This window comes from Protopterus annectens, chromosome 3.part0 (assembly GCF_019279795.1).
Source record: "Protopterus annectens isolate FY-2018-M chromosome 3.part0, PAN1.0, whole genome shotgun sequence".
In the NCBI taxonomy this organism is placed as follows: Eukaryota; Metazoa; Chordata; order Ceratodontiformes; family Protopteridae; genus Protopterus; species Protopterus annectens.
In genome coordinates this window covers 1,774,750,304-1,774,777,771 of record NC_056731.1, presented here as the reverse complement: position 1 = coordinate 1,774,777,771, position 27,468 = coordinate 1,774,750,304, and the positions used below count along the sequence as shown (strand labels likewise).

At 39.9% G+C, this 27,468-nt stretch overlaps 1 protein-coding gene across 2 annotated transcripts in view; it reads right to left on the bottom strand.

Annotated features, from left to right (window-relative positions):
* The window catches only part of LOC122797053 (polyamine-modulated factor 1-binding protein 1-like), a 2,450,839-nt gene that overhangs the window by 1,313,254 nt on the left and 1,110,117 nt on the right, over positions 1–27,468 (bottom strand). For both annotated transcript variants that reach the window (XM_044065829.1, XM_044065830.1), the window contains exon 21: positions 16,332–16,485. In XM_044065829.1, coding sequence (XP_043921764.1) covers positions 16,332–16,485 — 154 coding nt within the window. The remainder of the gene's footprint in view (positions 1–16,331; positions 16,486–27,468) is intronic.

The following is a 27,468-nucleotide window of genomic DNA, read 5'->3' as shown; positions in this document are numbered from 1 at the left end:
ACGCAGTACATCAGAGCTGTGGGCAAAAGAAACTGAGAAAGCAAGATCTCCGTTGCTTTTTTCAAAACTGTCTCGCTATGTTAAATGGGTTTAACATAGCGAGACAGCTTTAAAAAAAGCAACTCTCTGTTGCTTTTTTAAAGCTGTCTCGCTATGTTAAACCCATTTAACATAGCGAGACAGTTTTGAAAAAAGCAACTGAGAAAGCAAGATCTCCGTTGCTTTTTACAAACTGTCTTGCTATGTTAAACTCGTTTAACATAGCGAGACAGTGTGAAGCAATGGAGATCTTGCGTTCTCCGTTGCTGTAAAAAAAAGAGTTATAGTAATGGAAAAAGTCTGGGCGAGCAGACCTTTTTCCATTACTATAACTCTGATTTACAACGTGCACGCTGACCAATCTATGGTTATATGGTTCTGTATATGTTTATTAAGAACAAAATTTATTATAGTAGAGTAGATATGAGTTATTGTTGTATGCATTATACTTTAAGGTTGATGGCAAGTTATTTACATATTATATTGAAGGGTGGGGTATGTTAATTGAATGTCATTAGTGAAAGAGTATTTATTCATTGATTTAGGGAGTGTGAACTTTGTTCTGAAGAAGTCTGTTTCATTAAAGATGAAACCTAGGTAAACTGTCGTCATTATTTGAGTTGGTGCTACTTGCAGTTCCTGACTACGGGCCACAGCAGTGTACTATTTTGTGGTTTAAGAGTTGGTGTGTTTGCCACAATTTGTTGTAGATAGATAAAAGTATTGAGGAAATGTAAAATGGATGTAGCTCTAGAGGTAATCCCTATTTTTCAAGCAATAGTAACTACAAAACACGAGCTACTGAGAAACATAATAACAAAGTTACATTTCCGTTGACCTATTCCAGTGACTCAAAGAGGTTTTGTGAGATCTTTGAGGAAAAACTGGAATATTTTGAGATCTATTGATGAATTAGAGGGACTTATAGATAACAAACCTAGTTTCTCTTTTAAGAACAAGAAATCGTTAAAAAGACAACTTTGTTACAAGACATCTTTTAACAGCTATGGGAAGGGGCAACTATCACAAAGAACTGGTACATTTCCATGTAACTTTTTATATAGTAAATCTTCTTTCCATCACCCAGTTTCTGGCTTTAATATCAACAGTGATTTCTATGCAGATTGCAGAACCCAGATTTTAGTGTATTTCTGCTTCTGCAAAAATTGTCATGCTTTTTATGTGGGGAAAACCACCAGGATGCTCAAAGAACACATACAGGAACATTTTAGAGACATAGCAAAATTAAAAGAAACTAGTGCTCTAGCTCAACATGTTCAGTCTAACGGCTCGGAACATGTTTTTAATTTTATGGCACTTGAATTAGTTGAATCCAATATCCGTGGGGGGAGACATCAATAATAGAGTGGAAGAAGTCGAACAAAAATGGATATTATTATTAAAGGCAGATAGATTTCCAGGTCTTAATAGTGCGGTATCACTTAAACCATTTTAAAAACAAGGCCCTTGAGGAATTGACGGAACGTTATTAAGTTATCCAAATGTAATAAGTACCAAATGTATACTGACTCCAGATGCATTCCAAAGACATGCATCTGGAGCGTTTCTCCCCGGGCCTCCGGTGAAAACAGGCTCTGTGGAACCTAGTCGGACATTCCCGGTCAACAAATGTTAAATAAAAATAAACAAAATAAAAAATAAATGCATAAATATTATATGTTTAAGAAATATATATATATATATATATATATATATATATATATATATATATTCAAATATTTATTGATTATAAAGGAGTCACTAAAGTTTGATAACTGAAGTATGTATAAATAAATGCTTAGTTATTTATTTATTATACACTTTATATTGATACCCTGTTTTGTTTAGTTTTAATGTGATGTGCAATTTATACTTGAACATATTGTATGCATCTGTACATAGTTAATAGAGCTTAATTAATGATGTAAAAATTAAAACACAAACAAACTGGATAAAAAACAAACAACACCGATGGCAATACCAGGAGTCAGTCCACTGAAAAAACCTTTATTGTGTTAGCAGTATTGTGCATGAAAGCGCTAACACAATAAAGTTTTTTTCAGTGGACTGACTCCTGGTATTGCCATCAGTGTTGTTTGGTTTTTAATTAATGATGTCATTGATGAGCAGCTTCCTGATTGGATATGCAGTATTTTAAATTTCAGAGTTTGTGTGATTTTACTTGAGTCTGATGAAGCTATTTGCTATCTATCATGAAAGAGCTTACTTTCAATAAATCTTTTATTGTTTTAAACAGCCGTGGTCAGTTTGCTTTTTCTTTTCTTTTTACTTGGAAATGGCATTAAGCTGTAAGTACAGAAACCTGAACAGACAGTGTAATGCACACGTGTGTGTGTGTGTGTGTGTGTGTGTGTGTGTGTGTGTGTGTGTGTGTGTGTGTGTGTGTGTGTGTGTGTGTGTGTGTCTGTCTGTGTGTCTGCACTTACATGCACACCAGGTATTCTAAAGTTCTAAATCTGTTTTATTTGTAGATAAGGAGTTGAAAAAAAACAGCTCTTTAACTCTGAATGTTTGTAATACAAAAAAAAAAAAAAAATGTTTTTTTCATTAATGTCAAGGTAATTGATTTATGGATGAAGCATGTCACATAATGAAGAAATATGAATGGAGTGCAGCTGCAGTTAGAGTTATTGATACCAACATACCACACACAGTACAGTTGTGTAAGATGAACGTACTGTAACAGTAGATGTTTGAATGAAAACTCCTGCAGTAACCTTAGCTATATGAGTTTTAGCCTGCCAAGGATATACCAGTTGGACAGCTTACAAAACTTCAGGGCTCCCAAACTATCAAGACATTTGAGCTGAGCTGACTAAAAGACAAGACTGGGTGTGAAATCCTTCAGAGCATTTTTGCCAGCAGAGAAAATGGATGGTGAACCCTGAAAGGACAATACAAGGTAAAACAAAAAATAAATGTCCACACCCTGGCATAAAAAACACACCAAAACAAGAGGAATGGAGGGAGGGAGTGGCTACTGCAGCAGTATTCAGTCAAGCACCTACTATCATGTTAAGCTCAGCTTACACTACTGTACTATGTTCATCGTATTGATCACTGCTGCAGTGGCCTTTGCTAAGTGGGTAGTTTACCATAGCTAGCTATACTTGGGAGGTTTAAGGAGAAGAGTTCAGGAGCCCCTGAAGAATGGTCCTTGCAATGCCTGATCTGGACCTAGAGAAGGAATTAAGCTAGTACTGCTTTTCAAATATATGTATAGCGGACCAGATAGCAGCTTCTAGAATACTTCTATAATCAAACCCTTTCCAAAAGGCCATAGATGAGGCCAAGGTCCTGGTAGAGTATGACTTGACCCTACTTGGAATAGCTTTGTTGTGGGTGCCTTAGCCAACTATTTAGAAATACTCTGTCTTGAGATAGGTTGTCCCTTCTTACCTTCACAAGAAATGAAAAACTGATCCAAAGATCTGAAAGACTTAGTTCTGTCAAAATAGTACTTGAGTTGTCTGTGGGCATCCTAGGTATGGAGTATCCTTTCTCCCTCATTTTAAGGTTCAGGAAAGGAAACAGTGAGATGAATACTTTTGCTTAAAGTAAACTTGGATACCACTTTAGGCATAAAAGGATTAGTTCTCAAAGAAACCCTGTCCCTATGGAAAATGAGATAGGGTTGACTCAGATGGCCTTCTTGTGGAGGTCAAAGCAATCAATAAAACTGTTTTCCATGTTAAGAACCTCAAGTCAGCCAGTGTTGCTGTTTCAAATGGTTCATAAGTTCATAGATTAGTACTAGGCTAACTGCCCTTGCGGGCCGTTTTAAGCCTAGCCAATTATCCATTGAGAGACTCAAACCCTGCACCTTGTGTTTGTAAGGCAAACACCTTAACCATTAGGCCACCCTCCCTGGAACAAGTGTTAACCTCTCTAACATAAAATTAGAATCACAAGCAGGAGTTACTGGTTTTCTTGGAGGTCTTTTAAATAAAACTCCTTTCAACAACATATTGACAGACTGCATTGAAAGATCAGGATCCGTTGGCATACATGCCAAAATGGCTGATAATGAACCTTCATAGAGGAATAATAAAGGCCACAGGATAGTAGCTCACACAAATGCTGTAAAACCCGAGAACAACTAGCCTTGCATGCATGCTGGTTATGCTGTTGGCTCCAACTAGAAAATCTTTTCCATTTGCTAATATGTGATTTTCCAGTCGTACCTTCTGCACTCCTTCAGTAAATAGGTGCCTAAAAGAAATAAAGACCTTATCATCTAGGCAGTCAAATGAAGAAGATTGATGTTGGGGTGTAAAAAATAAAACTCCCCTGTTCTTGTATGAGTACAGCCAGTCTGTGAGGAAGTTTGTGGTAACTGCTGCTGGCCGTTTCCAAAAGAAGGGAAATCCATGGTTGCCTGGGACCAAAGGGAGTCATCACATTCACCTGAGTTTTCAGATATACATAGATATTATTGGAAAGAGTAGGAAAACTTACAGGAACATTCCTGTTCAAGGGAAAGAAAAGGCATCTGTCTTCCAGGCCTTCTTGGATGGAGCCCTGGAACAGAATCTTACCAGTTGATTATTCAGAGAGAAAGCAAAGAAGTCTACTTGAGAACTCCCCACAACGAATCAAATCTTGGAAGACCCACTGATCTAGTTTCCATTCGTGAGGATCTGCCCTGGTCCTGCTCAGCTTGTCTGTAACACAGTTTTGCTCTGACAGAATGCAGGGTGCCTGCAGGGTGAGATTGTGCTGCAAAGCTATATACCAAGCTAGCATGGTTAGTCTACAAGGGAGGCACAACTTGGTTTATGGATCTCTTGAAGAGGTCCCGGGCACCAAGGATGGTTTAGAGAGTTGAGTGTCTTGATCAGACCAAGCATCTCCCTTGATATTTATGTGCTTGCATCTGTCCTTTGTATCCCACAACCTCTACACTTTTATCCCTCCTGAAATTGTTCCCCAAGCAAAATCTGAAGTGTCTGTGGTGATTGACTGCTTTGGAGCAGTTTCAGGAGCTAGAAAGTGAGAATGGACTTAAGGATATCTGGTGTCTCCATCAAAGGATTTCTCTTCTGACAAGCCCCAGCAGTAGCATTTAAAAAGATAAAGGGTGTTGATGCTGGGGCCAAAGAGATTTCAGATACCACTGTATCTTTCTCATGTGGAGTCTTGCTAGGGGTACTCAAAAGAATCATAGATGCCATGAGACCCAAAATCCTGAAGAATTTTCAGGCAGTAACCAAATTCTGAGTTGAAAACCTTTAAAAAAAATCTATATAAAGATCTACTTTTTCTGTGGAAGAAATGTCTTTGAACTGACATGTCTAGTTTTATATCCCAGGAACACAATTGTTTATGAGGGAGTCAAGAAAGACTTTTGAATGTTCACTTAGAATCCCAACTTATGTAAGAGGTTTTTCACCCATGAAAGAGCTTGCTGACACTTTGAAAAAGATTCAACAAAGATACACAAGTAGTCTAAATATGGAAAAATGTGGATACCCTGTAGCCTGCAATGAGTTGTAATTGGAACTAGACACTTTGAGAACACTCTTGGTGCAGTGTATAGTTCAAAGGTTAAGGAAGAGAACTGATAATGTGATCCAGACTAACAAAACCTTAAGAAACATCTGAAGTCTGGATGAATAGGGATATGATAATAAGCATAGTTTAAATGTAGTGTTACCAGGCACTTGAAAGAAGCAGCAGCAGAGGTAACAGGTTATGAAGTGACATTGTTTTGAATTTGGGCACTATCACAAACATGTTTAGGAAAGAAAGATCCAGATCTGGTATCCAAGCATTTTCTTTGGGACTATAAACATCTTTGAATAAAACCCTTCCCTAACTGGAAAGGAGGAACTGGTTCTATCACTCCTTGATACAGCATGTGATGAAGATCAGGTGGAAACAAAACATTCTGATCTGGAAGATGAGGAATGACCCTCTGGAAAAAGAGGAATTTCCTCCCACTGCCATCTGTAACTTTGAAGAATGACTTTCAGAACTCATTTGGCGGAAGTATCCAGCCATCCACAACCCCTTTTTTGCATATGTGGTCCAGTCAGGGTGTCACTTCAACAGTGATAATCATCTAGAACCAAAGCTCACACCACCGGTTGGCTAGCCCTGCCAAGCTGTTCTTCTATACCACACACTCGTGCGCACACTCACACCTTTGGCCAGTTTAGAGTGCCCAATCCACCTACTGCATGTTTTAGGAATGTAGGAGGAAACCAGAGCACTCAGAGGAAACCCACGCAAACACAGGGAGGACATACAGACTCCACAGAGAAGGCAACTCTGTTGAGAACTGAACCAGCGAACCATTCGTTGAGAGAAGACAATGCTATCTGCTGTACCACTGTGCTACACTTCTCTGTTGTCAAAGAGAAAAATGAAGACTCAGACTTTCTGGAAGAAAAAGGGGCCATTGCGGGAGGGAGTCGCAAGGTCTCGAGTTCAGACTTGTTGGACTACCCTTGGTTTTGGGAAGTCCGAAACTTCTTTTTGCAACCCCCTTGCCATTTCTTCTTAAATGTCTGTTTACCAGAATTTTGTTGAAACTGTTTATTCTGTTTTTTTGTCAACTGGATAAGGAGACAGAAAATCCCTTGAACAATTTGGAAAAGGAGGGCTCAAAATCTTAGAGATTCCCTGGATCAGCTTGTCCCTTCCATCACACTTTTTTTTCATCTCTGTAGCAAAGGGGCCAAACACTAAATCTCTATCCAATGAAGAATTTAAAATCGTATTTTTATCATCATCTGGGAGGTTCTAGGAATGCAGAGATGCAAATGTCCTTAGAACAGTACCAGTGCCCATAGCCCTGGAAAAAGTATCAACAGAGTCATATCTGTGCAAAAGAAGAAACTTAAGTTATTTAAAAAAAAAAATTTCCACACAAGAAGAAACTGCAGATAAAACATTCCTTATACTTTCACAAATTGACAGAATAAACTAACATATTTATACCTTTAACCTCTTCATACCTTACAACGCCTTACTCTACCTTCTGCACTCACTTTCTTACTTCTATTAATTTCTCTTCCTTGGCTATCTCTCTAAATATACCATAACCCTGTTTTTCTCTCATTTCATATTGCAATTCCTAATTGTATTACACTAATTTTCTTTAATTTCCCTAAAAACTGGCAAAAAATTATCTATTAAATCATGACCATATAACTAGTATCTATTCTTAACCAATGTTTTCATATTATGTGTAATTTGGTGTAATTATTTGAACTGTAGTTATTGTTTGTATTATTTTTTAAAGACTGCAAAAGTATTGTTCGTAACCCCCCCCTCCCCGGGTGTCCATAGAAAATGGTCTATCCAGAAGGACTTCCCCAGTAATCAAATGCCAATAAATCAATAAACATGAACCTGACAGTTCAAAATTCTGAGAATCAAAGTTATAGAAGTTCTTCCCATGCCTATCAATAATTTTCCCATCTTTATCAGAAAAAAACAGGACTAAAATTAACTAAGTGCTTACCAGCAGTGGGATCAACAAAAGCTATAGCTGCTACGTCAGATATGACAGACTTTATAGATTCTATCTGCATTTTTAGGGGCAGCTGGCTTACTATTAGAAAAACTGCAGGCAGTTACACACACATCCTCAAGACAGAACAGGAGGAATGTGTCTGTGTTCTGGAGCACTCTTTTTAACAGCTCAAAGTATTTCTTGAAGAACTGAGAAATTCTCCCACTGAAAACATTGGCACATTCTGGCAATAGTCTCAGAAAACAGAAATCCCTACAGGGAGACTCAAACACTGAGCTCTCCTCTGAGTTTGAATCAGAAATCTGAGGAAATATCCTATATCCATCCCTGCATTTTTCTGTTCAGATTCAGAATCATGAATATCTTCAGGAAAAGAGGAATCTCCCTTCTTTTTTCCAGAAACTACTTTAGAAGAAAGATAAATAGTCTGAATTAAACCCCAAGACAAATCCAGTAAACTATTCCTATCCAAAACAATATGAAAAGGAATAGATACATGCTTGGTTTTCTGTTTCTTTTTGATGAAAAATGGGGCCAACTGTGTTACTATTGGCAGCAGCTGCTTCTCCTGGGATGGGCTCAGCAGTCTGACACAACACAGTCTGACACAACAGTCTGACACAATTATAAAAGTCAGCACTAAAAAATTAAAAGCACTACATCCTCACAAATTCCCCTTAAGTACTTTGTTCCCCATTGGCCCTTTTTTTAAATTATAAAGGAATTCCCAATACTATTCTAGCATGTCCAAAGGTCAGTTGTCAATCTCCTCTCGGGTCCAGCTGGTGAATCTGGGAATCTTGAGGCAATGTTATAACTGCCTCATGTACACAGACAACCCTCTCCTCCTCCCAACAAATTCCAACACATGTGAGAGAGGCAACCATATAGCCAAATTGGAGGATAAGCTCTCTCAACTCAGTACTGGCGTAACCAGTCAGGAGGAGAAGGAAACCACACTCACTACAATTCCAGTCTCACAAAGACCTACCACGACAGCAAACCAAACACATAAACACACAAAAACATACTCGGAGGCTCTAAATAAAAATCTGCCTAAGCAGCAGAGACCTCCAAAGCAGACACCCAAGCAACTGCTACCCCAAAACAAAACACGTGCAACACATAGCTCACAAAGCCAGTGTGCCGAACAGTCACAGCCCTTAAGGCTAAACAACACACCTGATACACTTGTAATAGGTGACTCTATCGTCAGGCACACTGACGTCCCGCTCACCAGGCTGAACAAGGAGAAGGTCACGGTGAGCTGCCTGTCGGGGGCTAGGATCTGCCACATAACACAAGCACTCAGGTCACTCCAAGGTAAGTACAAATATGACTCAGTCATCGTCCATGCTGGTGTGAATGACCTGAGACGTACCTCCCTGGACTACATGAAAAGAGACAGAGGAACTCTCTGAGCATGTAGCCCAGGCCGGTATGACCCTGACCTTGAGTAGCATCTTACCCTCACCAAGAATGATGCCACAATATGAAGACAAGATGATCAATTTCAACAATTGGCTTAAGTATTGGTGTCATTCAAAGGGGATCCAATGCCTGTCTGCCTGGGATGACATGCTCGACAAGCCATGATGCTTCACTAGGGACGGCTTGCACCTGTCACCGCTGGGCTTTCGGATATTGGCAAAGGCTCTTGCCACCCCCATAGTGCCTTTTATAGGCAAGGTTCAAAAGACAAACCCACCTCCATAGGTATCACAAGGGATAAGAAACTAAGAGTAATGCTACTCAAAGCCAGAAGTCTAAACCTCAAGATGCACGCACTCAAAACTCTCCTTAGCATGGAGAACATCGATATCTGTGCAGTAACAGAAACCTGGTTCAAGGCTCCCGAGAGCACCCCAGCACTACCAGGTTATACCTCATACCATGTTTTTCGGCCCCAAAATTTGGACCGAACCACAAAAGGAGGGGGAGTATCAATATTCGTCAAAGATACCCACACCTCCAGGTTGGTGGCACAGCATGAAGCATCAGAGACTATCCATGTGCAACTAACAGTGGGTAAAACTGCCTTCCAGTTTATAGCCTGCTACAGACCACCCTCCCAAACCCAGGAACCCCACTCGGCCTTCCTGAGAACACTGGAAAATATGAAGGTCTCTCCGAACACCATTATATTGGGCGACTTCAACTACCCTAACATAGACTGGGAGCATTACTCTAGCTCCAACACCCTAGCCCAAAGGTTCCTAGAATTTGTAAACTCAAATGCTATGGAACAACTTGTTGCCACTCCCACAAGAGGGGAAAACATACTGGACCTGATCATCACCAACATGGGGACTTTATGCTCCAGACCAGAAGTGTATCCCTCACTGGTAAGATCAGACCATAAACTAATCTCACTAGATATTCACATCCCAGCCCCTGCCCAGAAAACCACAGTGAAAAACTTCTCTAAAGCAAATTTCACACTCCTCAAAACCGAGGTGAAATCCTTCAAAGCCCCCGGGCCTGTGGAAAATACGGCCCAGACCAGAGAATCCTTTATAAACGCATTCTATGAACACCTTCAGGAATGCATGCATCATGCAATCCCAAATAAAACCAAGACCCAATCCTCCAAGGTTAGGCATCCTGTCTGGTGGACCCCAGCCATAAACAAACTATACAATAGAAGGAGGAAGCTACTACATGATAGAGCAAAATCCCAAAAAGGGAAGGCATCTTTGATCAGTATTAGCAAAAAACTACGGGTACTCATAAAATCATCTAAGGCCAGCTTCGAGAGAAAAATTGCACAGGACACTAAGGATAATCACAAGGTTTTCTTTAGTTATGTTAGGATGGGAATTCCCAGATATGCTCAGAATTAGTCCAAAATGACAAAAAATACACCGAACTCACAGACATTGCCAACATCCTAGCTGACAGGTTCAGCGCAAACTTCTCCCCCCCCCCCTTCCCCACCAAAAGGGCAAATATCTATCCCAGCAGAGTGCTGCCCCCCTGATATCTCAGATGCTCAGGTAAGTGCCGCCCTCTCCAAAGCAAAAAACACAGCATCATTGGGGCCAGACGGTGTCCCAGGCTGCGTCCTACATGAACTCCAAGAAGAACTAAACCCAAACATAAAACTACTGTTCAATCTCAGCCTTACTACAGGATATGTACCCAAAGAGTGGCGTACAGCAACAGTGGTCCCTCTCCTCAAAGGTGGTGCCTCAACGGATCCTGGAAACTATCGCCCCATAAGCCTGACTAGCTTGGTATGCAAAGCTATGGAAAGGATCATCATGGACCTCATAAATAAAGATATTGGGGACCTACAGACACTGAATCCTACCCAGTTTGGCTTTGTTAAGGGCAGATCCTGCCTCTTAAACCTGGTCAATTTCTTTGAAACAGTCACCAAGGCCATTGACGAGGGGATGGTGGTCCCACACAGCCTACCTGGACCTTGCAAAAGCCTTCGATACAATACCCCACTCGGGCATTATAGATAAGCTCACCAGCTTAAATATAAACCCCTATGTCACTAGATGGGTTGCAAACTGGCTCAAGGACAGAACCCACATGGTTAGAATTGCTGGAGCCATGTCAGACTCCAAACCAGTTACAAGTGGCGTCCCACAAGGCTCAGTCCTGGGACCTCTCTTGTTCGGTATATATTTCTCGGAGATACAGGCTAACACGGAAGGACTGTGGCTGACCAAGTTCGCAGATGACTGCAAACTGGGTGCCATAATCGACTCTCCAGCCGACACAAGCATCCTACAAAAGAGCCTCATAGAAACAGACAACTGGTGCCAGAGCCATGGCCTCAAGCTAAACGCCAAAAAGTGTATAGTCATCCCTTTTGGCAAAAACGAAGTGCCCACAAATTACCACATAGGTGGTAATCCATTAAGTACGGAAGAAGTAATTAGGGACCTGGGTACCCAAGTTGATAGTAATCTCTCATTTGACAACCACATGGCCAAAGTGGTTAGAAAAACATTTTATATAGCCCACCTAATCATGAAGGGATTCCCATCTAGATCAGGGGAGGTCATCGTGCCTCTTTACTCATCCCTCATCAGGCCCATAATTGAGTACAATGCCCTTTTTGGGATGTACCTTACCAGACACCTGCAGCAATTGTAAAGACCCCAAAAGTACCTCACCAAGAGGATCAAAGGGCTCAAACACATGCCATATGCTGCCCGGTTAAAGAAACTCCAGCTCTACTCAGTGGCATACCGCCTGCTCAGAGGCGATCTGTGCCTGACGTATAAAGCCATGTCCAACCCGGAATTAATGGACATGCTGCACCTCAGAAAATCCAAATCCCATTGAGCTACACGCTCGAGAGACTTGAACCTCAGCATTGAAATAAATAGGACATGCTGGAGGGACAGATTCATAACCCAGAGGCTCCCTTCACTCTGGAATAAATTCCCAGTCCAGGTTAGGCAGAGTCCCTCATTGACTCTCTTCAAGAGGAATCTTGATGAGTGGATGGGAGATTGTAGGTTTACCCCGGGTATCACTTCTGTGTCACTGTTAGACAGAGGCAGAGTATACTAACCTCAAAAAAGGGCATAGCAAAATTCATTTAAAATGGGTGGCGAAAGCCAAACACATTCTGGCTAGGCTTATAAATGCCCTAGGGCAGATAGCCTAGTATGAACCTATGAACAGGGAAACCTTCTCTGTTCCCTCTCCCATGACTGACAAGAGTGGCTCTCCCTTGCCCACTGACAGGATCCCCAACAGCCGCAGAGGATGTGGCTAACTCCTAGTCCATAGTGAAGGTGCTACACCAGAGGCAATCTGGAATAAAAGATAAGTGGTCTGATGTACAACAAATGGTCACACCAGAGTCATGAACCTGCAGCTGAGGAAAATTGATAACCTGCTGTGGTGGCAAAGGATGTTTGCTTAACTTTTCCTTCTTTGGCTGGAAGGAGGATAGACTGTGGAACTGATGGTCTGTACGATGGTCAAGCCAAAATATGGTGTCTCTTTCCTGGGGGTGGCAAGCAGTAATTGCCAGTAAAACACTACTAGTTCAAAAAAGTTTGACAAAAAAACACAGTAAAAAAAAAAAAAAAAAAAAAAAAAAAAAAACACACAAACACTATACCATCTCCACAAAAGAAAAATAAACAATTTCTCACAAAAAAATATTTTCAGTTGCTTTACATTACTTTTAAACTGACAGAAAAAAATTGAGTGCTCTGTTTAAAAGTACATTACTGTCTTGAGGTAATCCATTGAAACACAACACTCTGATCTTTAAAATAAGTTCCTGAAGAGGAAAGTGATAAAACATCTGCAAAATTAAGAAAATGGAAATGTTTTCCCCCAAAGAGAACTTATCTGCCCAGCAAAGGAAAGCACAAGTCGACAAAAGCCTCAGACGAGTGTACTCTTCAGAGGCAGTAAAGCTCTGAAGGGCTTTGCGCCCAAACTTGTTTTTATTCAGCGTAGCTTAAGCTGCTTGACAGTTTGGGGAAGGTGACCTGAAGCTTTGGAAGGTGTCCGACTGTTATATCCATGGGAGGATATAACCCATACAGCTAAGGCTATTGTAGCAGTGATCAATATGATAAGCACAACAAATATACTTTGATATTGGCCCAGGTCATGCCAGAAAAAGGGGGCAGGAAAAACTCACACAATGAATAAACAAGTTAAAAACCAAGTTTTCATTTTCTAGCAAAAAGCATAGTTCACACTGTTCATTTTTTATTTCAAAGTACCTCATTTCTTTTGTGAGGAATATTATGTTTCTTCCATAAACAAATCTCAGCTATGTAAAAGTGTAGTAAAATAAGGTAATATATTTTATTTATTTTACATTTGTTTACCAGGAAAGACTGACTGGACAAAATGTCCCTTTCCAGCAGAGGCCCGGGAGAAAAGCTCCATATTTCTAAATAACCGTAAGATACATATACAACGTACAGATACAAATATCAATTCAATCTCATATACAAGTACAAAATAAAAATACATGTCATACACTTCACTGATACAATCATATGCTGTAGTCTAGATAGGATACAAAGAATAGCAGTATTGTGATTGTAGGTAGAAAACCAGCAAGTTAAGTATACATATGCTTTTTAGGGGTATTCAAATACAAAAATAACTGGTTGTGTTCCTTTAGCTGCCTTACAGTGCACAAAAACATTGCAGCAAGCCCAATAATAAAAAAACATACCTCTCAACTGATATGATTTTTAACCTCAGATTTTGCCTTGTTCCTACCAGATTTACTGATTAACTTCTGCTTTCATCCTAAAGCTAGACCTATTCAGGGGAATATATGTTATTAAATAACCAAAATAAGAATATGGAAAGATTCTTTACTGTTAACTACATAGACACTAGTATCTAAAGGTCTTCTACTTAAAAAACAATGAATAAATAAAATAAATAAATAAATGTGCTTCTCTTTTGGGCACTCTGCTATGATTTTTAATGCTCAGAGATTGACAGGTATGATTATGACCAAGGGTAGCAAACTGGTAAATGCTGGAAGTAGAGTGGTAGGCAGCAGGCCAGCTTAATTGTTTTGTTCTGTAGCTCACTCAGTAGTAAAGGTTTCCATGTGAGCTAAATCCCTGGCATCTCAAAAGCAAAATGAAGGGATATGAAAGCTGCCTCAAAAACTGAGCATGAGCAATATTACAATTTTGTACATAATACAAAACCATATAATGTTTTCTTAAACATAGTCTTAATGTTGCTCTGGAATCCTTTTTGAATTAAAAAAAAAAAAAAAAAATGTATGCAATCTCCTCAGCTTGGTAGTAATTACATTACATTTGCCTGATGACAGGAAATAAGCCTATCTAATGGTCCCTTTTAAATGTCTTACCATTCTATTTTCCCTCCATCTCTCTCTTCACCATTACATTTTATCCACCTATCCCATACCCTCCTGAATGTCCCTACAGATTCTGCTTGTTCGGGTAACAGTTATTCCCTCACATTATGACTATGGGTTCAATTCCCCCTTTGAATGTGTGCTGTGTAATTTGAATTTGGTCATGTGACCTAATGGATATGGTGTCTAACTCTGGATCAGAAGATTGCAGGTTCAAGTCCCATCCATCTCTCTCCTTGAAAAAAAGCACTTGAAGCAAACCGGGAGTAGTTAGTCTCCACAATCTGCGAGGAGTGCTCATCCTTCCCCCTTGTCCTTCCTATTCAAAATGATCCCTTCTCATCTCCTTAACAACTTTTTCTGCATTAGTGTCATGTCCTCCTCCCCATTCTCTGCTAGCATCACGTGATAGATTCTGTAGCTCCTCTGGTCTCTGATCATATTCTTTCCCCTCAATCCAATGGACCTTTCTGGCAATTCTCCTTTTATTTCCTTCCAGGAGGCTGATGTACTCTTAAAAATAGGGCCTGCAGGACTACGTAGAGTACCAACGGTGTGGTTTGACCAAAACCACATGGAGTGCAAGCACACGTCTTTGCTCTGGAATCAATCCCCCCAAGAATCCACCCAAGCATTCTGTCTGCTGTTGGTTCTACCCTTTCAAGAGTCAGCTCACAACTAAAGTTGTTGCTCTTACTGCTAATGAGGAGTTTCACATCACGTTTTTCAGTTTTGTTCTGCTCCTGATTCTTCCATTCAAAAGTTCAGCCTAATCCAATATTAATATGGCTTTATTCTCACATTTTTAAGTTTACAAAACTGGACAGTGTCAGACTGTCCAATGCCACATACACTTGGTCAACAATGCAGAGCAATTTCCTGTGGTAACCTCAAAACTTCTGATGGTTTTCATATTTGTCAAAGCCAGGTATTTCCATTTTTCTTTCTGTCTGAAAGTAAAAAACACTAAAACAGGCTGCCCATGACAAGAGATAAGGTAGGTTACAATTCTGCTCATTTTACTATCCATAATACTTAAAACAGAAAATGGGTTACACATCTACAACCATCCAGGAATGCACCAAATTAACAATGTAAACTACTTGGGTTTATAGATATAGATTAGAAGACCATAAATTCTAACAAAAGCCATACAATTACTGGTAAACCAGCCCTGAGCATGCTCTTACTTTAAGTAACACATATTTTCGTTGAGAGACTTAGTTTCTGTGCATGTTATCCGCTTGTGCTTAAATTGCTTGTCTTTGTTCACCAACTCTTTCTTCTGCCATTTTAACTGTCTGTAGCTCATTATTTTAGCTCCTGAAACTGGTAATTCTTAATGGTCAGACTGGTATAAATATGAGGCACTCAAGAAGAAGACATTCTGCAGGAAGCATGCTGCTTGGGAATTCTTACAGGCTGTGAGATACCAATATACTGTAGTGCAACCTGACATGTAACTACATCTTCAGCTTTTGTTAAAGCTCCTCTGATCATATGCACAAATACATTTGCTTCTGTGAAGGTGTTAGATTATAAATTATTAAATTTTAGGAATATTAAGTAGCAAGGATGTTTCATATTGTTGTGGAACAAAAGAATAAAATATGTACTGATGGTACTAATAATTCCTTTTCTTGCAACTGGCATAACTGAAAACATTTTAATCCACTAATTCTCCTCTGTGGGGCTTTACTCAATAAAAACAATATTTTGAGAGCACCAGAATATTACAGAAATTAAAATTTAATGTAAAAAATGTAACAGTAACAAGTTATAAACAAATATTTTAGATCCTCGGGGATGACGTCACATATTTTTTTTTATTCTGAAGCCTATCTAAGACTTAGAATATGCAAACCTTTCTATGAACTGTCAGTTTTGCTATTACACACTGATGAAGTTTATATTACTAACTGCTGATCGCATGATGGTTACCTGATTTTGCAAAGCTTTCACTTGATCTTTTGCCATGTTAAGGTCTGACTCCATCTTCTCAAAAGTCTGCTGATGCTTCATGGCTTCCTGGGTCTTTTCTTGCTGGACCTGCTTAACTGCAGCTGACTCAAGTTTCAGTTTGTCCACCATTTGTCTAAATTATATACACAAAGAAAAAAAAGTAAGTCCAAGGATACTAGATTAGTCCATGTAAATAAGCAAACTGGTAAAGTTAAGAAAATTTCTGAAATGCTGTTCAGTTGCAAGATGCTTAGAGCTGTACTGCCTCACTTCTTAAACTATGACAAATGACTCTCACGCTTACAAAAGAGGCTAAATACTTCTGGGTAACATGCTAATCGTTGTATGAATGATTAGTTTTAATTGTTCTGGGAAATGTACATAAAAAGTGCACTAGATACAATGCATGTATCAGGTGCCTCAAATACATGTGCACACACAGTGTGAATGACGCATGCTATTTGATGACTTGCTTCTAATACTTATTACACACTGTAGGATTCATTCTCAAGAACCAGGGCACTTAGCCACATATCAGACACATGGATAGACTCTTAATGTAAGAACCTACAGCAAGTCCATAATTCTTAGTGCATGCCAGGCAGGAAGTCTTAATTCTTTCAACACTTGGCAATCCGTAGTGAAGAATGTTCAAACATATTTTACTGAACAGGGGACAGTCCTATCCAAAAAGCTGAAAAAGAACATCCACAGAGGAAGTCGGGCTCCAATTTCATCAGTTTCCCACATCTGATTAAAGTCACAAGAAAATCAAGGAATAAAGGCCCCAGAATACCACACTCCTACCAACTTCAAAGGAGAAGGTAGATGTTACATAGACCTAGTGGCTGACAAACGTTAGCAAACTGAGAGTAACGGCAGTCTATCGAGCATCCTAACTTTTTAAGGTCTTAATTACTTAAATAATTGCCAGGCATATACAGTGGATATAAAAAGTGCATCTGCCCCTGTTAAAAAGCCAGGTTTTTGTGATATAAAAAATGAGACCACAATAAATAATTTCAAAACTTTTCCCACATTTACTGTGACCTATAACCTGTACAATTCCATTGAAAAACAAACAAATCTGTTAGTGGAAAAAATATAAAAAATACATAACATACAATAAGCTGGTTGCATAAGTGTGCACACCCTTAAACTAATACTTTGTTGAAGCACCTTTTGATTTAATTACAGCATTCAGTCTTCTTGGGTACACACCTGCCATCAATTAGAGAGAGACTGATTAACCCCAAATACAGTTCGGCTGTCCTAGTAGGATTTTCCTGACATTTACTCAGTTGCCTGCTACAGCAAAAGCAATGGTTCGCAGAGAGCTTAAAAGCATCAAAGGGATCTCATTGTTGAAAGGTACCAGTCAGGAGAAGGGTACAAAAAAATTTCCATAACATTGGATAATACCATGGAACACAGTGAAGACAGTCGTCAAAAAGTGGAGAAAATATGGGACAACAGTGACGTTGCAAAGAACTGGAAGTCCCTCCAAAATTGATGAAAAGACAAGAAGAAAACTGGTCAGGGAGGCTGCCAAGAGACCTACAGCAACACTGAAGGAGCTGCAAGAATTTCTGGCAAGTACTGGTTGTGTACATGTGACAACAATCTCCCGTATTCTCCATATGTCTGGACTATGGGGTAGGATTGCAAGATGGAAGCCTTTTCTTACACAGAAAAACATCCAGGTTTGGCTAAAATTTGCAAAACAATACATTAAGTCTCCCAAAAGCATGTGGGAAAATGTGTTATGGTCTGATGAGGCCAAGGCTGAACTTTTTGGCCACAATTCCAAAAGGTACGTTTGGTGCAAAAACAACAATTTGCCTCACCAAAAGAACACCATCCCCACGGTGAAGCATGGTGGCAGCAGTATCATGCTTTGGGGGTGCTTTTCTTCAGCTGGAACTGGAGCTTTAATCAACGTTGAGGGAATTATGAACAGTTTCAAATACCAGTCATGTTTGGCCCAAAACCTTCAGGTGTCTGCTAGAAAGCTGAAGACGTAGAGGAATTTCACCTTTCAACACGAAAATGACCCCAAGCATACATCCAAATCAACAAAAGAATGGCTTCACCAGAAGAAAATTAAAAGTTTTGCAATGGCCCAGCCAGAGCCAAGACCTAAATCCAATAGAAAATCTGTGGGGTGAACTGAAGAGGGCTATGCATAAGAGATGCCCTCGCAATCTAACAGATTTGGAGCGCTTTTGCAAGGAAGAGTGGGCAAATATTGCCAAGTCAAAATGTGTCATGCTGATAGACTCCTACCAAAGAAGACTAAATGCTGTAATTAAATCAAAAGGTGCTTCAACAAAGTATTAGTTTAATTGTGTGCACACTTATGCAACCAGCTTATTGTATTTTTGTTATTTATTTTTTTTACATTTTTTCCACTAACAGATTTGTTTTTCAATTGAATTGTAAAGGTTATATGTCACATTAAAGGTGGGAAAAGTTTTGAAATGATTTATTGTGGTCTCATTTTTATATCACAAAAACTTGGCATTTTAACAGGGGTGTGTACACTTTTTATATCCACTGTATGCATGAAAGAGAAGAGGAATTAGGTCAGAAGAGTCCTGCAGTATGGGCCTGCCAAAGTTATGGAGTGGATATTCCAGCCAAAGTATGTGAAGAAATAATAGTCTGATCCAAGTAGTTGTGGCACCAATAATGGACTTGTAGACCTTGACCATGTAGCAGTCTTGGGTATGGTTCACACAGTCTCCATTCATCGACTGAGCAAATCTAAGCAAGTCACTTAACTAGACATTGCTCCCTGGTCACCCATGAAGAAGGACTGTGTGTCCACTAAGCTTATACAGTTAACAAATGTAATTCTTAAGTAACTGGCCTATTGACCCTAAAGCAAAAGACACAAACAGCTGTTTAATCTGTTGCAACAAATTCATGTGGGATACAATACTCTCATACTCAAAAGTTTGATGGAGAACTTCATCAGTATTGGCTCGGGGAAACAGACTCGCAAATTAATGCCCTGATTTACTATGAATTCTAAGGCAACATTAGGAAGGAACTTTGGACTTGTGCAAAATTTAACTCTATCCTGGTGAAAAATAAGTAAAACTTGTAGATAACACTGAAGCTCAGAAATACTTCAAGCAGCTGTAACAACTTTTTAAGTATCCGTCATACATGGGTGACTTAAAGCTGATTTTTTTGTAGTTATCACATGGGACAAAAAGCCAGGCACAAATACTACATCAAAACAAAAATCTGGAACAACAAATTTTAGCTAGTTAAACATTGCACTAATCATAGACAGCATAGTTGTATACAAATGAAGGTGTCCAATATTGAAACCCAGGAAAATAGAGATTAAGACACCACAAAACAGTGAAGACTACAAAATGAATGTGTCCCCGCACTGTACAATAAACAAGGGCACAGCTACAACTTAGAGTCTTTCCAAACCAAGAATTTTATGACACATACTCTTACTGGTTCACAAGGAGATGAGGCTAGTAAATTTAAAATCCATCACAGGAAATGGCTGCTTACTAAAGGTCAGCCTTAAGCAACACCCTGTAACAAATATGCAGTTTGGGTCACACTGCTGGTATCTAGCACCTTGTGAAATGTATAGATAGGTAAACGTTGATGACTGCCTGCAGAATGTCTAAGGTTAGCTTCACTGTATGAAAGTAAGTCAAAATAAATCCTGCTTTGTAAAATAAAGGCTTTAATATCTTAGAAGTTGCACACAATGTTTCCACTTAGAGAAGTATGCAGATCTAGTGTTTATTTCTTCTTATGTGACAAAATACTTTAGTAGTAGTTTTTGTTGTGCTGGACATGGCAAACACTTTCTGCTCAGAGGCCAAGCATGCAATCTGAATGACTTGAGATGCACTGAACCAGGCTGCTTTCATTCTAAGTCAACAGACTAAAAGGCAGAAAATGGCTGAGAACCAGCTCGGGCAACTACCAGTGTACAGGAAACCAAAACAGTCTGGGATAAATACAGAACTAGGAGAATCATCTTTGAGTACAGTACTCTGCCCGCATCTTGAAAAGAACCCGGAGTAACAGAAAACTGGAATCAGAAGGGAAAACAAACATTCTTTTATAAGAAAAGGATGATGCTTACAGTGAAAGAAAGAAAAGAGAAGACGGATAGCTCTGACTCTACAGAACCAGTGAACAGATCCAAATTTCATTTAACTTGTGCCTCTGGGAATGAGACCTTCGTGTAACTCAAGAAATCGTTTTAAGAGTTTAATTACTGTGGAAGGTACCAAGTCACCAGTCAGCCACTTACCATTTCTTCATCTACATGGACTTCATTAACAAATACAAATGAATTTTTTTGAATCTGTTAAACAGGATAGGGCACTGATCCATGTGAATTGTTTTGTCATACTGAGCCTGAAAGCACCGTCTGATTAAATGACTTTTTTTGAATCACACAGTAAGCAAGTTGGAGCATTTTAACACAGAATGAAAGTGACAGTACACCCCAACCTTCTTACTGACACTAGACATCACATACATACTGTCTCTGTCCTGATCAAAATCATTTCCCTTTTTATGAGATGAAGACACATCTCATGGAGCCTATCCTTCTACTCCCATAAGGCAAGCCACCACACAATCCAACATTTTGGTCATTGTGAGACACAATGATGTCCCTTCTCACCAGGCTGAGTAAGGAGAAAGTCATGACCAGTTGCTTATCAGGGGCCAGGATCTTCCTCATTACACACAAACTCGGGTCATTGGACCACAAGTACTTGTATGACTCACAGTCTATATGGGTGAATACAAGTGACCGGAAATGTACCTCCCTAGACTATATGAAGAGAGATATCATGGAGCTCTTGAATGTGCGTCCCAGGCTGGTATGAGCCTAACACTGAGAAGCATTTTACCATTTCCAAAGATTATGCTAAAGTATGAACAAAAGATGACTAACTTTAATAATTGGCTTAGCTTCTGCTATCATTCTAGGGTGGTGCAATATCTGTCAGCATGGAAGGAGATGGTCAACAAACTATGCCGCTTTGCCAGAGATCTGCACCTCTCCCCTCTAGGTTTTCAAATATTATTTAAAAGGTTGTTCTCCCCCACAGTGCTTTTTTTAGACAATGCCAAATTTAAAGTACTTCCAACACAGCAAATAAACACAAAGAAAATGTAAAGGTGTTACTGCTCAATGCTAGAAGTCTAAAAAAACTCCACTCCATAGAAGCTCTCTTCACCTTAGAGAAAGCTGACATCTGTGTAGTCACTGAGACATGGTTTAAAGTCATGGACAGCACACCAACAATGCAAGGCTATAATGCCTTCCACATATTTAGACCACCTACTTCTCAGACAGGAACTAAAGGTGAAGATGTCTTGACTTGCATCAAAAATAAATATACTTCAAGGCTGGTCAGACAAAACAATGCACTTGAGATTCTTCAGGTTCAGATCACCACACACCAAATCCAATACCCCTTCCTTGCAAGTTATAGGTCTCCATCCATGACCCAGGAAACCCATACCATGTATTTAAACTTATTGGAAACAATAACCATCCAACCATATACCATATTCATGGGTGACTTTAATTACCCCACTATTAACTAGCAAAGCTAGTCCTTCCACTGTGTGATACCTTAAGCCTCTTGTATCAGAAGCAACATGGGATATATGCAAATTATCCCTTAAGAATATCAGGTGTTTCAGTTAAATGGCAATTCTGAATGTCCATGACGTTTACTTTTACTTTTAAGTCTACTTATGGACAATTTCAGGCCAAGAAAGACAAACCCCTCTAGTTGTGGACATGCACATTTCTGCCTTCTTAAGGAATCATCATCATCAACACAGCATAAGATGAAGGTTTGTCTTTTGGAAACACAGGGTTGTCGTACCCAACTGATATCCATAAACATAAGGGTGTCTACAAAATATCCCAGCTAACAAACTAAAACAATGAGTAAAAGGTCACACAGGAAAACCAACGGTTTAAAAAACACAAAAAGAAAAATCCAACAAAGCTAGTCTTTCCACTGTGTGACACCTTAAACCTCTTATATAAGAGACAACATGGGATATATGCAAATTTCCCCTTAAGGATATCAGATGTTTCAGCTAAATGGCAATTCTGAATGTCCATGACTTTTTCTTTTACTTTTACCTTTAAGTCTATTTATGGACAGTTTCAGGCCAATAAAGCCAAACCCCTCTAGCTGTGGACAAGCATGTGTCTGCCTTCTTATGGCATCATCAGCACAGCATAAGAAGAAGGTTTGACTTTTGGAAACATGGGGTTGTCGTACTCAATGATATCCATAAACATTCGGGTGTCTACAAAATATCCCAACTAACAAACTGAAACAATAAGTAAAAAATTACTACTTAGCTGATATCCTTAAGTAGTAATTTACATATATCCCATGTTGCCTCTGATACCAGAGGTTTAAGGTATCACACAGTGGAAAGACTAGCTTTGCTAGATTTTTTCTTTTTGTGTTTTTTAACCAGTTGGCTTTACTTGTGACCTTTTTACTCATTGTTTTACCCCAATATTAACCGGGAATCATACAACACCAAACATACAGGCACAGAGATTCCTGAACACAAACTCTCTGGACTGCATACCCCCTAGTATAACGTCTCCTCTGGTAAGGTCAGACCACAAAATGGTTTCCTTTGAAGTAAAAATAAAACCTGGAACCCCTATCTAACCCTGGAATATTCAGGAAATTCTCGAAGGCTAACTTCCTACTATTAAGTGATAACTTGGCAAAATTTCAAGCTCCAATAAAACCTGCAAACACTGCTGCCTATGTTGAACTGTTCACAGAAACCCTATACAAGCATGTTAATAGCTGCATAGAGGCATCTGTACTCACCGGGAAGAAGTATAGTGCTAACTCTTTAAAAAAGCCCCCCATGGAATCACAACATCAGTTGGCTGTATAACAGAATGAAGAAAATCACAGCAAAAATTAGGAGGTGTAGCATCCAGCAGGATAAAAGCACTTTCAAACTAACAAACAGCTCAGAGGATAAATAAAATCTACCAAAGCCACATTTGAGGTAATTTGGATTCCCAGGCCAAAGACAACCATAAGACAGTCTTTAGCTATGTCCACAACCTCAAAGGCAATACACAATTGTGTGCAGAGCTACCTGCTAATGGAGCCACATATACTAAGCCAGAAAATATAACAAATCTACTGGCTTGACAAATTCAGTTCCAAGCTTTACTTCTCTCTCCCCCTCAACCTTCCCCCATGAAATACCAGCAAATACAACTCCCACTACTATCACTAGGGAACAGGTCCTCACTGCTCTCTCTTAGGCCATGAACACTGTATCAATGGGTCCAGACAATATCCCAGTGTGTCTTCTAAATAGTAAGAAAGATGACCTATCACGCCCTCTAGAATTACTATTTAATGTTAGCCTCCAAATAGGCTTCATGCCTCATGAATGGAGAACAGCAACGGTCATCCCTCTGCACAAAGGTGAGCCATCTACAGACCTTGAAAACTACAGACCCACTAGTCTCATATGCAAACCCAAAGAAATGACTAATAATAACATAAGAAACCTTCAAACGCTGGGCACAGCCCAATTTGGTTTTGTCAAGGGTAAGCCACGCTACTCCTGGTGGACTTCTTTGAGAAGGTCACCAAAGCTATGGATGAGGTTAAAATGGTTCACACTGCCTACTTTGCCTGGGCCAAGACACTTGACCAAATACCACACTCAAGAGGTTAGGTACAAACCTTCATGTCACCTGGTGTACAGCTAACTGGCTTATAGACAGGAATTAAGAAGTCAGAACTGGGGAGTGCACGTATACAAAGAGGCCAGTCACAAGCAGAGTCCCTCAGGGATTGGTCTTGGGACTGCTCCTTTTTGGCATTTACTTCTCTGAAGTCAAGGCAAATGCCAATGTCCTCTGGCTGACTACATTTGCAGATGATTGCAAATTAAGAGGTGTCATCGAATCCCCCACCGACACAAATGTTCACCAAGAAGTTCTGACACAGACAAAAAACTGGTTTCATCAGCCATGGACTAAAAACTAAATGCCAAGTCATATATAATAGTATCCTTTGGGAAGACATCCACCCCTACTAACTGTCATATTGACAACACACCCCCTAAGAGATTTCCCAGTAATCAGGGACTCGGGGACAAACACAGACAGTAATCTAGTCTTTGACCATCACGTATCTATATTTGTTAGAAAATCATTCGACATTGCACAACTAATAAACAAAGATATGGCATTTAGGTCCAAGGAAGTAATTGTTCCACTGTATTCGACATTCATGAGACCTATCATTGACTGCATTATCCCCTTTGGTATGTATCCAACCAGGCATAGCCAACAACTGGAATGTCCACAGAGGTTCCTTACTAAAAGGGCATAAGTAACATGTTCTATGCAGACCGCCTCAATGCCCTATCCCTGAATTCTGTCTCCTACAGGCTGTTGACGGGAGATCTATGCCTGGCATACAAGGCATTGTCAGACCCCACTCTGATAGACAAGCTGTATATCAGCAAAACAAAGAACAAGAGAATTACCCGTTCTAAAGATTTAAACCTTGCCTGTGATATAAATAAGACCTGCTGGAGAGACAGGCTTGTATCCCGCAGACTACTTCTCTGGAACAGACTCCCCATCCAAGTGAGCTGAGTTTCTCCCTAACCCAATTTAAGTGTAATTTGGACAACTGGATTGAGAACAAGAACTTCATCCATGGTTTGGCATCTATGTTTCTAATGGACACAGGCAGCCTCTGTTAATAGTTCATCTCCCAAGCCCCTGCTTACACTTATCAATGGTATCAGAACTTGTCAGAGATTTAGGGTGCATGGCTAGACTTAAAAGGCCCCTTGTGGCCTTCACCCAAGTAAACACCTATGAACCTATGAAGACAAATCAGCACAGAGCTCAAGCAATACTTATGTGTGATGACTGTTCCTAATACGACCGGACCGGAGCACCAAACCATCTTGAGTATTGACACAAGATGTATGTCACAAAAGAGATGCATCTGTCTTGACAGTCTGATCTGTCTGAATAGAGGGAAAAGAGTGGCTTTTATTAAGAATATTAGATTTTATCACCAATTCTAACTCTCTTTTTTAAGTGAAAAAGTATCTGTCTCAAAGTATCACAACTATCCTGCAGAGTCCATAGACAAAATGGCATAATGCCTGGCTATTAACCTAACCACAGCTGCTGCAGCCATGAGACCTAAAAATCTGAGAAACTCAAAGGTCTGAAACTGAGGGCTTCTGAACGTCTGAACTCTAGAGACAGAACCACACATTCATGCACTGCAGTGATGTCAGACATAACAGTCTGGTACTCAACACAGTAGCTGATTTATGAGACATCCTCTGCGGTGGATACATTTTGCGGGTTCCCCTGTGAAATCCTCTGCACATTATAACATCACACACTCATTTTTAGGTTCAGCCCCCTGGCTAACCATTTAGCACATATATTCCCATCTGCCCAATCGATGTTAGTTCGCGTGGGCAAAAGCCCCAATGTCCAATCATTCCACAGAGCAAGATTTAATCAAATAAGAGAAGCACTCATCTGTATGTTAGGAGCAAGGTTTTTATATTAAGCCCTTGTTCTTCATGCAAGTTGGCACCCTAGGGATCTCAGAGATGCATGTCTGTACACCTTCACATGTGGCATGATGATCTGGCCCTGTCTCCCTTTAAAACAAATACTTTTTGTGCAATTTCTAGTCTACACTGAAGATCCTAACATAGAGTGTCCCTCAAGCACATTCCCCATCCCTCCCTGAGAAGAAAGGCAAGCAGGTTATAGCCTTGTCATTTTTCTCCTTACCTGACATCACTTACAATGGAACTCGAGTCACCAGGGTCACATTTTTCTCCTTACCTGACATCACTTACAACGGAACTCGAGTCACCAGGGTCACAATCAGGGCTTTAACCCGTTATGTCATCAGAGATGGCTAAAATACTGTACAGCTGAAGAGAAGGGTGCAAGTTAGCTCTGCAATCTTCCTTTCTGCTCTTATGCACTGAATGAACACAACATGAAAGAGAGAAATAAAAAAAAATATGCAAAAAAAAATAACGTCATATACCTGCCTGACGTACAAGAAAATTCACCAAAAATGGCAAGACAGACATACCACCCTGAGACAGGGGGACAGCAGATGAGTAACACACATCCACTGCACAGGGCTTTCTCAAAGAACTAAAGATATACTGAATCCATGTGTGTGCTAGATGCAACTTTGAAGGTCTTGTGCTGTGAGTAAATATTGGGGAAAAAAATCAAGTACTGATAATTTAAAGATACAAGGCAGGGTAGAGCCAGGGGAAGAACAAAAAGCAAAGGCAGACAAGGCTGAGCTCTAAGGCACTGAAACTTTAAAACAGTCCTGGCTGTAGTAATTGGTGCTAAAACATTTGCCAGATAAATGTTAAAAGCAATGATCAAGTGACTACATCATAAATGTCTACAATGTGGCTGCCTCAGCACCATACAGGATTTGCACCTGACTATGCCTCATACGATCTGGGTTTGAGTACATTCCTACGCACTGCAAGAACTGGCAAGATGGAATGGGAGTAAGTAACTGATGCCCCTACTTCCCTGCCTGGCAGGCTGGGAAGATAGGGAGGGTGTTGGTGGAATTCCACTATAGAAAGCTGGGGAAAGCTGAGAACTGCAGATCATGCGAGGTGGGTTTCAGCCACCATGAGGTTGCCCAAAACTGCACAAACACTGTAGCTGTTAATTGTGTATGTGCAAAAGCACATACTCAAACTTGGTCCAGTCTAATAACTACTGAATTATACTTTCCAGCCAACAGGGTTTTGGTGTTAGTAGGAAATACACACACACAAAAAAAATCCACCTCCCCACTACATGATGGCCATGATCTCTGATACATGCAGGGAGCCAGAAGGAAGGAATGGATGAGTATATAAGGGATGGGGGTTTCACAGATACAGGAAGGGGAGACAAACAGAAGCAAAGACCACAGAATAAATAAATAAAAATTTCCACAATGGAGATATTTTTGAAGTAATTATTGGGAGTAGTCACAATACTCTTGGATTA